This window comes from Ictalurus punctatus, chromosome 14 (genome assembly GCF_001660625.3).
Source record: "Ictalurus punctatus breed USDA103 chromosome 14, Coco_2.0, whole genome shotgun sequence".
Classification (NCBI taxonomy): Eukaryota; Metazoa; Chordata; class Actinopteri; order Siluriformes; family Ictaluridae; genus Ictalurus; species Ictalurus punctatus.
In genome coordinates this window covers 11,565,550-11,581,320 of record NC_030429.2, presented here as the reverse complement: position 1 = coordinate 11,581,320, position 15,771 = coordinate 11,565,550, and the positions used below count along the sequence as shown (strand labels likewise).

The window sequence follows — 15,771 nt, the reverse complement described above, 5'->3', positions numbered from 1 at the left end:
TATACCCAATATAAACACAGTACTGATTGAAACTTCAGATGTTGGTGGCATCTTTTTACCACTCAGTCCACTCATTTTAACTTTTATTTTATCTTGTGACCCTCAGGACAAAATTAGTTGAACATAATCTCTAATCTCTGCTTTAAACATTGGTCAGGTGTCATTAATCATCTAATATTAGGTCACTTTTAGTAAGACTTCAAAATGGGTCATTCTTAAAAACAAGCATTAAGAGTTCTTAAACTTGATCTTATACTTTATGCTAACCATACTTTTTAATATTTTATAACCATAAAATTGATCTAAAGAGAGCAGTTTGTGAAAAGCAACCTGAAGGCTAGCTTGGATGTTTTGGGTGGTGCAGCTCTGTGACCATGTGAAATGATGAGATGATGTGAACCAGATAATTGTGTCCGCAGATGTGGCTGCCCTCCCAGGAATTCCCGCTGCTTCTCAGATTTCTCCACCGTGTCAGAGTACCCCTTCATGCAAACACCACTCATACCCGCACACACACACACACACACACACACACACACACAACACACACTGCTGATCATCTCACACAACTCAATACTCAACACTGACTATCTACTGTACACTCATGCTTGGATTCTCCTCACTCACAGCAGTACTCTCTTTCACTGAACACTAGAAAACATTCATATAGTATTTTCAATCCCCCCCCCCCCCCCCCCCCAAAAAAAAGTAGACCTTAATCACAAAAGAAAAAGTTTACATGCCCTAACCATACATGCACTACATCCAAATAGAGTTCATGATATTATCTGCATAAGCAGTTGCGTTAAACTGTGCCTTCAGGACCTCAACATTTTAAAGAAATCATAGATTGGGATATCAATGGTTCTCAAAGTGAGTCCTAAGACGCCCAAGGGTTCATGTAGCATAACCGTTTAATTGATTTAATTTAGTTAGTTCATTTTGTTTAGTTTAATTTAGTTATTTGCTGGAAATCATATCCCATCATCATCAAAGTTATTATATTTATTAGTGAGTTTTATAGTTCTCAGTCTATTTGACTCAACTGAATTGAAAGGATTTTACTCTTACTACCTACAAGTATTAGAAACAAGTCGGCTTATAAATAATATAAGTTTGGACCCATGTTTACTGTGAGTGGAAAATTAAAGCATAGAACCTTTAAATTTTTTGCTTTAATAAATAGATTTAAAAATATATATTTATAATGCAATATTATTATCCTATGCATTTAAATAATTCTCATGAAACAAATCTGTACTGAGGGAGACTGGAATTTATTTTAGAGTTAAAACATTCCCAGACTACAAAAAGTTTGAGAACCCCTTCTGTACATTATTGAATCTGCCAAATTTACAAAAGGTCCCTTAAATGATGAATGCATTATTATAGAGAGGCTATGCTTGGCTGGATAATTTTCCTCAGGTAGAAAGTCTATGCTGTGGCCAATGGCCACATGATTAAGTAGACTAATGCTCTAACACAGTGAGTCTCACTTTTTCTGGGTTGATAAGAATTTTTTTTAAACTAAGAAATGAGAACAAATGGCATTTACAGGTTGGAAACTATAAATACAAGTTATTAGAGAAAGATTGAACTCCCTCAAAAACCAGAGTGAGTTTGTCAGATGCTTTTATTTTTTTTAAATAACAAACTTAACTTCATATAATTCAGATTTAAAAGACAAAAGAAGAAAAATGGGAAAGAGATCAAGTGGAAAACTTAGAGCTGCAGAATGTACTTGTGTGAAGTTGTGTAGACCTGCGTATGGTTCTATTTTTGGTATCAAATGCATCCTTAATCTCTCTCTCTCGCTCTCTTTTATTTTATTTTTTAACAAGGAGCCTTCAAAAGGTCTGAGGCACTTTGTCAAGGTGCGCGCAGCATACAGGAATTTGCACAGGAGGGAATCAATAACTGTCATTTGTGGAAATTTAAGAGACTTTTAGTCTGAGTTATGACCAAGGTGGGTCATAAGTGAGCAGCGTCTTATTTTTAGAACAATTCTCTACACTAAATACTACCAGCTTTCCTGAAATATTTTCCACTAGGGCTTTATGGGAAAGATAAATGCCTAATAGTGTTGTCCTTTCTCTTTTCCCTAAAAGACTTCCAAAAACTTCCAAAAGACCAAAAAGAAATTTGTTACAATGAATTAAATGATTAATGAACAAAACGCTTTATTCTTTATGTCCATTAGGTAAGCACTTCAAACAAACTGAGACCATAAAGACTTAAAGGATTTTTAAACTGTATGTCTTCCAATCCTGCGCTGTGTGAGGTCAGAAGTACACCCCTGTAGATCCACTACAGGATGTGAAGATGAGACTGTGTATTAAAGGAAATGGTTTGGGCAGACATCCTGCTGTCTGCCACATGGGCTCATCTTCCACACCTGCCATATTCACCAACTTATTTATGACTCAAGTGCATGCTCGGGAGTGTTGAAGGTGTGATTTGTTGAGGCTAAATTAGCTGGGAAACTTTGTGAGTGCTCAATTAACAGTGAAAATGTAACTATAACTGAAGATATTCAGTTATAAAATTCACCATATTATCTGTCTGTGATTCAAAAAGTACTCTGAGGATAGCTTGATCTAAAAGTATTGCTGTGATGTCTATTTAGTAAACAAGAAACAGAGGATAATTAAGGTTCAGTTATTTTTAGCCATAGCTTTCCTACATATAAGTAATAATTGAATATCAAGGCAGCTCACACTGTATTAGTGCAGTAGAGTGGATACTGCTGGTATTTAAATTAGCAAAAATGTTTGCTGTCTGTCATGTCTTTACATCAGTTCTGGATAATCATTAATTTTTAGTAAGCACTTTATCCAGGTCAGGGTCATGGCAGATCTCAAACCATTCCCGGCAACACTGGGCATGAGGTGAGAACATACGTTGTCTGGGGCATCAGTCGATTGAACATGCAAAATTTGAAAAATGTTCATGCATTTTTTGCTTACAGTAGAATATTATTCCCTATGGAGGGCAACTTGTGTTACTTTCACAGTAACGTGAGGAGCAATTTATCACAGAAATAAACCTCAAGCCATTGCTACTCAAAGCCTAAACCTAGAGAGGTGACAAATTAAAAGAAAAAACATGGCTCTGTTATGCTTCGGGTCCACTTGTCCGCTTAGAGTGGAGTTACTGCAAATCAATACAAAGTTCTTCTAACTAATCAACTTTATCCTATAATGAAACCTGGCTTGGGGAGTAACAGAATACATGTAACTGCGTTATGTAATCAGTATACAGAAAAATGGTAACTGTAATCCGTTACAGTTATGTCAAAAAACAAAGTAATCAGATTACAGGTACATTTTGTAAAAAATGGGAATACTATAAAGATTAAAATTGTTTTCATTTAAAACCAAAGAAATGTATCTTTTGACATAACACAATATACACAGCTGCTTGAATATAGTTCCAGTTGTGGCTCACATGAGCAATGGTGCATGTGCAATTAATTTTGCGCAAAGTTAATTTGGCAGAAATTAACACAAATTGTTCTCTGAAATGCTTTTGTTAGGGTTACCATACGTTCTCTTTTTCCCGGACATGTCCTCTTTTTCAGACCTTAAAAAAGCGTCTGGCCGGGCTTTCTAAATCTGAGAAAATGTCCAGCATTCGGATTTAGTTTCATTATGATGTGCTTATGGTCTAATACTGCATTATGTGCACAAAGTGGTCTCATCTGCCGAGCTCCAGACGGAGGTCAACGTGGCAACCTCCTCCCCAGAGCTCCAACCTGAGACCCACAAGGTGGTCTCACCCGCAGAGCTTCAGCCAGAGGTCAACGTGGTGACCTCATCTCCAGAGTTCCAGCATGAGACCTATGAGGTGAACACTCGTTACCAGCTGAACACTCATCTGAGGTCAATGTGATGACCTCAGCTCCAGAGCCCCAGTTGGAGGTCAGCATGATGACCTACTCCCCAGATGTGATGCTAATAGTGACTCCAACCCCCCGCAACACCCCCCACCCCATCCCACCGCAAAGGCTGGTCACCGTAGCTTTTACGATGTAATGTGTGTGTGTGTGTGTGTGGGGGGGGGTATTTGTTACTACAGTGTTGCTATGAATGCAGATTTTAATACACTAAAAATTTCACACTATCAGTGTCACATAAATATATATATATAAAATTGGGTTCACTGTGCCCACGTGTTTTCCTACATACTTTTGAATGTCCATGGAATAAAATAAATTATTAGATGCCATGAGTGTACCTTCTGTCATTATTTACACATGTGAATGTCCATGTAATACAAAGTGATAACATGAAATTAAAAATGACCTTATATGGCCATGGCCATTGTTTTGACTCAGGACAGCTGTCATTTGCTACTACCAGATTAACTCTGTGCAAAATTTATTTGCGCATGTACCAGGAGGTTGCTCAAGTGAGCCATGACTGGCAACAGAGAACCAGAACTATAATCAAGCAGTTGTCTATATTGTGTTATGTCAAAAGATTAATTTCTTTGGTTTTAAATGAAACAAATTGCAATCCTGATAGTATTCCCATTTTTTTTTTTTTTTTTTTTTTTTTTTACAAAATGTACCTGTAATCTGCTTACTTTGTTTTTTGACGTAACTGTAGCAGATTACCATACAGTTACCATTTTTAAAAATCCTGATTATGTAATGCTGTTATATGTATTCCGTTACTCTCCAAGTCTGCAAAAGAGCCAAGGACAATATCAAAGGACCTACAGGCCTCTCTTGCATCAATAAAGGTCACTGTTCATAACACCACTATCAGAAAGACACTGGGCAAAAATGGCTAAATTAAAAATGGCTCAAAAAAAGCTAAATTAAAGTTCTGCAGTCACCTAGTCAAAATCCTGACTTGAACCAACTGAAATGCTGTGGCAGAACCTTAAACGGGCAGTTCATGCTCAGAAACCTTCCAGTGCAGCTGAGGTACTGGTTCCAGCAGTTCTGCAAAGAAAAATGGGTCAAAATTCCACCACAGTGCTGTGTAAGACTGATCTCCAGTTATCGGATGTGTTTGGCTGCAGTCATTGCTGCTAAAGGTAGCACAACCAGATTGTAAGTTTAAAGAGGCAACTAATTTTTCACATTGGTGATAGGTGTTGGATAACTTTTTTTACTTCAATGAAAAAAAAACTGTATTATGTGTTTACTCAGGTTGCCTTTGTTTTATGTTGTATTTTGATAAAGATCTAAAACTATTTAGTATGCAATATACACAAAAACAGAAGAAATCAGAAAATACTTTTTTCACAGCACTGTATATGGTATGACCTTCACAGTCACCAGATCTCAACCCAACTGAACAACTATGGAAGATTATGGAGAAAAGTGCTAGACTGCACTCTACAACACCATTATCAAACATCAATTGAGGGAATATCTTTTGGAAGAATGATGTTCATCTCTCCAGTGCAGTTCCAGAGACTTCCAGAGTAGAATCTATGCCAAGCTGTGGCCAGAAGTTGATTTAGCTTTTAATATGTTGTCCATCTGCATATCAACCCCAATGCAAGTAATGACATGGACATCAATTACATGCAATTCTACTTGTTTTTCCATAACAATCTTCTTTAGAGTTTCAGAAAAGGTTTCTCTGAAGACTACAATTATTAGCAAGAAGAACTCTTTGCTACAAAACCAATCCTGTAAACATGATCAAAAATCTGTACTTTGGCCATAGTGGAATATTTTATCTAAAACAGCAAAACAGTCAGATTTTTTTTTCTTTTCATTTCATTTAATTTTTTTAGTGGCAGGTGCACTACTTAGAGGACCCTGCACACCATCATTCATACACACTAGCCATGATAACACACTTCAGTTATCTCATCCAAGTCTAATCTGCTATGATAAATTGAGGAAACTTCAAAGTATGCCAAAGAATTCATCTTATTTAAGAAAGGCTTCTTTGTGAGCCTCACATATCTTTTATTAAAGGAAAATGGAAAATAATAGGACACTAATGTTTGATGGAGAAAAACGTTACTGTGGTTACCAAACTCAAATACAAACAGATAAAAACAGATGAAAATAAATGACATTGCTCTTATTACAGTTTAAATGAGAGCAACCTGTGTTAAAGGCAGGTATACAGTAAACCTTGGGACACACTTATACTTAGATTATGGAAGCTTATGGTGGTATAATATGGTCATACATTAAAAAAATATACAGGCAATTTTTTTCTTTACGTACTTTACATACTTTACATACAAGCTCTAAAGCTCAAGAACGCAGATTATTACCAACAAAAATAAGCTGAAGTAAATTCATAATTTGCCTTAGGTACACAGATGTGTGTAGTTTACCAGATTTACTATTATTGGGTGTGTGAAGAAAATGTAAAAAATGTTTATCATTCAATCATCTGCTCTACAGAAACCACTGATGGGTTATAATGTCACATCCATTTTTATGGCACAAAACGTCTGAAGTGATTGAAGGCTAACATTAGTTAGAATGATGTTTTTTTTTTTATTTCATTAAGTTTGATATTAAACAACAGCTATAAAGTTAAAAGTTATGCAATTAAATTCAAAAGTTCACATAAGTACTCGGGCATTTTGTATGAAGCAGATAGTAACTGTAGCACTTTTTATAAATTGTCCTTCCACTTCAGAGAAAAATGAGTTCATTAGTTCAAGCACAAGAATGCGAACAAAGATGTAAAGTTGACTGAAGTGGAAGAAATGTCAGCGCTTGTGAACCATCCTGCCATGAGGATGAAAAATGAGAATCAGTTAATCACAGACGCAGCGAAGATAATGTAATGATAAACACTTGGTGTGCCAAAAACAACCCCTTGGTGCATTAATATGAAGCAAGAAACAGCTGATTGTCTTATTTAAGACATTATCTCATGGAAAAAAGTGATAAAGGTGAACCTGTTCCAGTATAATCACTTTCTCTGTGAAACATGGCTGCATGGGCATGTGTGTCTGCCAGGAGAACTGTTTCAACTGACTTTAAATCTACAACATTAAAACCACTCACTGCACCAAGCACTAACCTGAGACACTGAGGCACTTCTGGAGAGTTCTCTCCAGGGCCAGAAAGTGAAATGTTCTTGACTGGTTAAATCAGTCACCCAGCAGGAACCATGCGAAGCTGGAGATTCACTTATTGAAGACAATAAAAAAAAGCCCCTTATACAAACATGAAACTGATTGCATGGCGCAACACTAAGACACCACTTTGTGTCCAGTGACTCAAGGACAGTCAAACAATCATTGATTGCAACTGACCCAAGTAGTAAACACAAGAGGTATATTTAAAATTATGTTAAACTGTTCACTCTCTTCTGGTCCTCTGAAATAACAGTCATTTCTGACAGTATTTTAAGTCATATATAGACAAGACATAACCTCAAATTAAAGTTGACAATCTCCACTTTAACCTGATAGTTATCTTCATTTCAAATCCAACATGCTGGAGTACAAAGCCATAATAACTAGAATAGACTGCACAACATACACATCTATTGTCTGTGTGTGGGTTTTGTTTGGGTTTTTTAGGCCACTGCTCTGGCCAGCAGCTCAACATTTTTATGTTTTAACGTGACGCAATTAAAGAGGCTTTTAGGCAGCTCACTAATCCGGCATGTCCTTTAGCATGTTGGGATTAAAATCAGGTGACCCTTTCAGCTTGTAACACTGTTACATAAAGTTGGAAACCCTGGTCAAAATAAGAACATGATATTAATGATGTCCTTTAGTTAATGCTGTGTCCTTTGTTGTAATCTAATTCTCTTCAGCTGTGTGGAACACAAATTATCACGTTCAACTTTTAGCTGCTGATGTTTAACTCTCTTCGACACACACGAATGCGTAAACGGATATAAACACGCACAAGAAAAAAACACACACAAATAAAGATGTGTTGTGAGTGTGAAAGAGAGAAAGCAAATGTTTGTGTGCATTACATTTGGACTTCAGCTGCTCTGACATACATACCTTTCATAGTCAGCTAGTAGTCCGGAGTCCCATGGGTCTCAACAATAGCCATTCAATGAAGAACATTAACCATTTGCATCTATCTGCATAGCATCTGTCCACCCGATCGAGCTCACACCCAAAAATAAATGCACAAGGCATTATAATCACTGTGATTCTGGCCTTATCTCTCCTTTTAGAGAACAAAAGACAAATGTTAAAAGTCAAGGAATTCTGGTAGGACTCTAGGTACATTAAATTCCATTGACTTATTTTTCTTCTACCTAATAATCAGAATTGGACCTTGAGTACTGAGTTGTAAGACATTCTGCATCATTTGTTTATTCACTATAAGACACCCTCGAGGAAGCGATATGGAGTGTGATGTGTATATGTAATGTGAACAACACTGACGTTGATGTGGAGCCCCCTCTTTATCTTTTCTCACCTGTCGAGCCCAGGAAGTAGCGCTCTAGGACTGAACCAAAGCCAGAGGGGTTGTCCCTCAGGTCACTGACAGTGAAAGGCTGCATTGAAATATCCACATCATTTATTGGCCACCGCAGTGCTTGGACACTGGCTCCACCGTACCATGATACATTATCCATAGAGAAGCAGTCCTGGGAAAGAGAGATACAAAGACAGAGTGAGAGACAAAGAGAAAGTTAAATCCCCAACATCAATTAGTGGATTTTTTTATGTGGAGTCATATTGTAAAAGGTGGCATTAATAATCAGAGGTATAAATGTCTAGATTTTTTTTTTATCAATAACTGTACCTGTCTTGCTCACCAAGCTTATGTAAAGTGCAAGACTGAGCACATGACAAGGCATTATTCAGGTAGGGAATGTACAAACAGAAGGGATTAATCTCTGAAAACTTTTGAACCGCTTTAGGATTAGGCTATTGCATGACAAAGAGAGAGAGTTCCTTGGGCACAGGAATCCTAATGTGAATAAAAGCTTGTGAACTTGTCCTGTAAACGACACCATGTTTGGTTAAAAAATTCATTCATTCAAATTCAAATTTTATTGATCACTCACAACCATACACAGCATAATGAAATGCTTCTTATGACTGTCCGTGACATATAATAGAATTTACATAGATCAGAATTTACTTGTATACAGTTAGAAAAAGGAAAAGTACATGGTGTCCCAGAAGTCTCTATACATATGTATACCAGCACCACGTCGGTTGAGCCTTCGTCAGTGGATGTTAGTGGACGTCCACTTCCCTGCTGGTCCGCAACACTTCCAATCTTTTTTAACATGTTAATAATAGTGTTGTGTGTGATGTGCTTGCCATGTTTCCTGTTAAAGTTCATCGCAATCTTGCAAAAGCTTCCAGATCCAGCCATGAGAATGATTTCAATACGCCCTTCTTTTTGTCAAATGCATTCTTAAAGGCTATTTGAAAAAAAAAAAAAAACTCTAAACTAAAAAGTATGAAAATTTTTGGAAGACATTTCGCCTGTGTATAAGACTTTTGAGACAGCCTGTATTAAAAAAAAAAAAAAAAAGTATAAAAAATATATATATATAATGTAAGGATATATAAAATGGGTGGCAGCAACAGCAATTATAATTGTGATAAAGTGCAGATATGTAATTAATATGTATAATAATTGATGACAATATTACTGATATTATGATATATTAGCATCATGATGCACTTTGCACTTTTCATGTGTCAGTGTTTTGTAGGTCTGTTCATTGTTAATAGAATGGAGAGAATGCTTGTTTCTGACCAATTAAAACTTATATTAAATTGATAATCATTTCTGCTATATCAGACGTTCTTGGCGCCCAAGATAGTCATCATGCGTCAAAGATGTGTTAGAAAAATGTGCAATCTGAGTGCGCTACCTTGAGCTCCACATGGCAGTGCACCGGGGTCCAGGTCACGGTGTAGCACTCTGTCCCGGCCTCTTCGCCGACCTGCAGAGAAATCCTCACGTCGGCCACCGAGTCCCACGTGTAGCAGAACTCGGTCTTGTTAAGCCAACAAAGGTTGCGCACGAACGGTGCATCAGCCTCAGCGCCGCCCGCGTGTCCCAGGTCGATCTGCACGAACGTCTTGTCCTCAGTGAGCGTCTGCACCACAAGCGAATGCGCTCTGTGCTCCCAGACCAGCCCGCTGAAGCTACCCTTCAGGATCCAGTTCTTGTTGGGCTGGTCTACCACTTGCCAGTAAATGATGCCAATAGTCATCACGAAGAACACGGCCACGCCGAGACACGCCACTGCCCCCTTCCACGTCTCGTTCATCTCCTTGTGCCCTGTGTCCCACGTTACCTCCGGGATGGGGCTCGGGTTCCTGGTTCGCGCGTGCGGCATGTCGGTCGTTCTCGGGCGGAGAAAGAAATCTAATCAATCGTGGAGTCGTGGAGAAATCCTCGCACGCCTCATCGTGTCATTTCAAGGATCACAGAAAAAGCGTGCGGTCTCAATATGTTCTGGATAATGTCCCTGGTTGCGTATTAGTCACACCATGGAAAATCAGTTTCCACAGCGCACCTAAGTAGAGAGAGAGAGAGAGAGAGAAGCCCTGATTTATATTATACTGCTCTTAGCAGTAGTATTAGTGACAGGACTGATCACAGAGGAGTGAGCAGTCTGTGCTTTTGGGAGCAGAGTCTGCGAGCGGCTCCTCAGCCGCGTTATTTGCTTGCCCTGCACTTTTCGCTCCGGAGTCTGACGTAACCGCCAAGCGCTTCTTCAGATTCAGAAAGGTGGAGAAGAGAGAGGGGGATGAGGGTGCTGAGGGACTTGGAAGCCTCATATTCCCCAGCTGACCGCTTTGGGGAACAGAAATGAGTCTCTCATGCATGAAGCCAGCAATGCGCTCTCTCCAAAAACGCATTTGGTTAAGGCGCGCGTGGCTGTGTCCAACACGGCTATTTTTTTTTTTTTTTTTTTACACGTTTATTAATTTAAACTACTTTCTAAGATTAGAAAGCCTGTCACTCTGGACTCTAAGTGACTGAAGGCATGTTGTGAGTTCACTGATGGATTCTCCAGATGCGTTTTCTGCGCCACGACTGTTTTAACCTTGGCACTTTTAATGTGGACTTTTTTTTGTAACCCTGCACAACGGAATTTCAGCACTAATCAACTGATTTAACGTGTTTTTATTAAAGCCGGTGGATATTTTAGATGGATTTATATGCTAAAGTGGCCCTATAAAGTGTACTAAAACTAGTTTGCAATAGAATTAACTATGGCTTAAAGTGTAGAAAAGTCTGGCTTCGTGCAACAGTTTCCAAGTAGGCCTATTTTTGTTTATGGAAATGCACCGATGAAGTTGTAAGAGTCTCTTAAACTATGCACCAAACCATACATTTTAATTAAACACACCCAGATGAGACTTTTCCTGTTGTTGAGGATAATATAGCTATTTATAACCCTTTCTAATACAGGACTATTGGGCTTGTATTACACACACACACACACACACACACACACACACACACACACACATGCACCCTCCACTTTATTAGGAATACATGTACACAAGAACTTTCATGCAATTATCGAATCAGCCAATCATGTAGCAGCAGCACAATGCATAAAATCAAGCAGATCTTTGATCAAGAGATTCAGTTAATGTTCACACAAACATCACAGTGCGGAAAATGTTATTTCAGCCGCTTTGGTCGTAGCATGGTTATTAGTGCCAGTACTGGTTTCAGAAAATGCTGATCTCCTGAGAGTTTCATGTAGAAGAGTTAGATGGTGCGAAAGACAAAAAACACATAAGTTAATGACAGTGCAATTTGATAAGCAAATGACTACAATGCTGCAGAGAGCAGAATTCAGACGTCATCAGCTGTAGGCATGGCTGACCACTGCATATGGTTGTAAGGTCTATAAAAGTGTAAAATTAGCTGAAGGAACTCTGAGAGAAGGGAGTCAACATGTGTTGCAGATTTCCTAACCACTTTATTTAAAAAAAAAACAACATTTGTACATTATGCTTAAATTAGTGAGAGAGCGAGAGAGAGAGAGAGAGAGAGAGAGAGAGAGAGAGAGAGAGAGAGTGTGTGTGTGTGTGTGTGTGTGTGTGTGTGTGTGTGTGTGTGTGTGTGTAAGAATGCATGCGCAGAGGTCAGCATGTGTGGCTAAAGTCAAGTTCAACTTTGCAAATGTAGTGATGGTCTGGTGTCAAAGTTGCACTGGGGTCATTTCCAGTGACCAGGTGTCAGTTTATAGGTGTCAACTACTCCATTGAGCAGTAGACTACTATAAATAAAAGCTTGACTGAGTGCTGCCGTTCCCTACTTTCCATAACCTGGGGAGATTGTAAGAAAAAGTGAGATATACCTTGAATCCGTCCAGTAATAGATTGTCTTAGAAGAGAGCCTTCTATTTCATAGTGTGGTATTATACGTATACTGTAAATTTTATTTTAATTGAACCACAAGGATAACAGTTTACTTAGTAAATGAATAATGAATACCAGTCAACTGTTCAGTGGCCTCTTCTGGTATCATTATACCATGTATGCAAAATCCACATGGAATGATGTGGACCACCGACCGTGACATAGATGGCTACAGATCTTTTTTCATGTGTATTCACGTAAACTGATATTCCAATCAGTGCATTGTGGGAAAATGTAACTGGCTCAGACTTACCTTGAGGCATTGTAAAATGGTGTTTGAAAAATGTAATAAAACTGCAGACCTTTACAAGCAAAAATATTCATTTCAGCTAAAGAGGTCTTCCATCTTCCATCTTCCTGTCTGGATCTTCAATTTACAATTTCCCCTTCCTTTTGGACATTTAATATGAGCCTAGTCAGAAAACTTTCCAGAGCTTTTTCTTTGCAACCAGAGTCTTAGCCACAGGTCAAACCAAAGTGAGACTATTTTTCGCTCAAGCATTTTCTTTTTACAATCTATTTTTATCCTTCTAAATTATTATGTGCTTTACAGACAATAGAATTATTTAAATGTCAGGATAATTACACAAACTAAAAGTCATAATTTACAAGTTATGACTGAGACGATGTTTACACAGCAGGTCTGGAGAAAGTGCACACAGAATGATATTGCAGGTCTATTTTTACATAAGCAAACAATACGTATCAGTATGAAGAAATAAACATTTACAATAAGAACAAGAAATTGACCTTGTATTAATAAACGAAGTTCTGTCATTTGAAAAGAAGTATGCTATTGCATTAGGGGACAGCTTCAGTCACAAACAAACTGCTTGGTCAAATCTATAAATGGAAGAGTTGGAGAACAGTGTGAGACCAGACCTTTGGATGAAGGTTGAGTCGGGTCGAGTTGCATGTGGACATCTTTTCTTTGCACACCCTTTGCAAAACATTGGCGACTTATCAGGAGACTCATGCACTTTGAATCCACTGCAGGGACCTGATCCAAAAACCGCATGGCATCTGAGACCACTGGTGCTCACTGACTGTCAAATGTTTAGCCAAGCCATTGTTTAGGAAACAAGAGCTGACTGTGAGACCTGGAAAAAAAAAAACAAACAAAAAAAAACAACAGACACTGTCCTCTAATACAGTAGAAAGAAACACAACATTAAGCTAACATCTTTTGTGACATTATTTCCAATGAATACAACGGATTCGTACACATGGTTTGAAAATCAGCAATTTATTGGGTCAGTTTAAAGAGATTAACATGTTTCAGAGCTAATACTGCTTACAAAGGCAGGTTTATTTGAGGGACAAACTATCTGCATGGCCATAAAGCATTCATAGGACTTTCTGTTGACTGAAAAGTTTTGAGTGCCATCAGTACTAACCATCGCTACTAATTCCATTTTCAAACTAAATTTCAGCAGCCAGACATCGTTTCAGAAAGCAGATCATACTACCAAATGCAATATCCAATACCTTTGTACACGCATCTTTGAGAAAATAATAGCGTTATTTTAATGGTTAATGGGTCTGTTTTTTATAGAGGTTCCATTGCAGAATGGGGCAGCTGCTGCATGGGGGGGCATGGAGGCTTATTGGTTAGCACTCTTGCCTCCTACCTCTGGGTTTGGGGGTTGGGGTTAACCCTAACCCTAGGTTAATCCCACCCTTGCCCTGTATACATGGAATTTGCATGTTCTCCCCATGCTTTTTGGGTTTCCTCCAGTTACCCTGGGTTTCCCCACCCCCATTCCAAAGACATGCGTTGTAGGCTGATTGACGTTTCCAAAATTGTCCGTAGTGTGTGATTGTGCCCTGCGATGGTTGGCACTCTGTCCAGGGTGTCCCCTGCCTTGTTCCCTGAGTTCCCTGGGATAGTCTCCAGACTCCCTGTGACCCTGTGTAGGATAAGCAATATATAAAATGGATGGATGGATGGAAAACCACAGCTAAGTGGTGCTTTTCCCCCAAGGGTACAACTTAATGGTACATCATTTTTACGTTTAATATTTAGTATTATCTTAAAAAATGACTTAACAAGTACATCTTGTATCTTTAATTAGCTTTTAGTGTAAACCTGTGAAGGAGCACTATTTATACCATCCCAGTGACACCCACCCCAGTGACAAAGACAGATACAGTTTAGTCCCTTAGTTTGTAAGCAATAAATCAAGGAACATTTTAGAGTGCTACATGGAATTATTGTGAATCAAGACTGTACTACAGTTTACAGAACCTTTGGAATGTTGTACAATTTGTATTTTTAATATGAAAAAAATATCAAAAAGTTCTTTAAAATGTGTTTATTCATTTGAAAAAACAGGATCAATTCTAATTGCCATTTTGAATTCTCCATTTAATTAATGAATTACAGACCATTAATGTAGGAGAAACTAATCATGACTGAATAGAAAAAAGATAAATTACATTTACATTTATAATAATAATGTGTCTTTATTGGTCACATATACAGTAGAGCACAGTGAAATTGTTTTCTTCGCATACCTCAGCCTGTCAGGAAGCTGGGGTCAGAGCACAGGGTCAGCCATGATACGACATCCCTGGATTCATTTAACAGATGCTTTTATCCAAAGTGACTTACAAATGAGAATTAATTAACCACATTAACTTCATCATTGGGGCTGCTTTATTCTCCTGTCTCCTGTTTTTTTTTTTTTTTAATTTATTTATTTTTAAAGCCTTTGCTGTAATACCTGGGAAAAAAAACATAAATTCACAGATAATTTTGGCTTTTTAAAGTTTATTTGTGAGTGAGTGATCCTACAGGTACAGGTCTACTGCAATTACCACTTCAGAAAGTTTACAGCTCAACCGAAAGCTAATATTGTGGCTAACACCAGGTAACACTAGCAGTAAATTTTAGCTACATGTAGCATGCAGCAAGTTAGCTGTCTTGTAAGACATGTTCATAAGGTGCTGTTTGGATTTGGCCAGTTGTAAAAAATTTACTTTTTAATTGTCTCAGAATTTTGCTAACATGAATTTGATGCAACCTTCAAGTGCAGACCTTGTTGAACTGTAAATGTAAATTTGTAAATTATGTTTTCCCATATCTCAGAATCTTAGAATACTAAGGTCATGCAATGACTGAAACCAGATAAGACAGAAGGAGTTGTATCTATGGCTGTCACAGTCAGTGATGTAATACTGTGTCACTCTCTCAGGATGTGAACAACTTGTGATCACAGTCTAATCAAGTTCAAGTTCAAGTTAACTTTGTCATTCATCCACATAGAAAGTATACAGCTGAACGAAATATCGTTTCTCTCAGACCAAGGTGCTAATAAATGTCTATAATGCAAAATGAAATCAGATGACCCTTTTCGATACATGACTGATCTGCTTTGGTGATGGTTTGGTGATTAAATTATGCTCCATATTAGCCCTATATTCTAGTCTGACTACAGGTTAATA

General features: G+C 38.0%; 1 protein-coding gene across 1 annotated transcript in view; it reads right to left on the bottom strand.

Moving 5' to 3' along the window:
* Positions 1-10,781, bottom strand: part of si:ch211-236l14.4 (SITS-binding protein) — a 31,265-nt gene extending 20,484 nt beyond the window's left edge. The window contains exons 1-2 of the mRNA XM_017484685.3: positions 9,807-10,781; positions 8,387-8,558 (exon numbers count right to left, since the gene is read on the bottom strand). Coding sequence (XP_017340174.2) covers positions 8,387-8,558; positions 9,807-10,277 — 643 coding nt within the window. The 5' untranslated portion in view covers positions 10,278-10,781. The remainder of the gene's footprint in view (positions 1-8,386; positions 8,559-9,806) is intronic.
* Between the last annotated feature and the right edge of the window lie 4,990 nt (positions 10,782-15,771).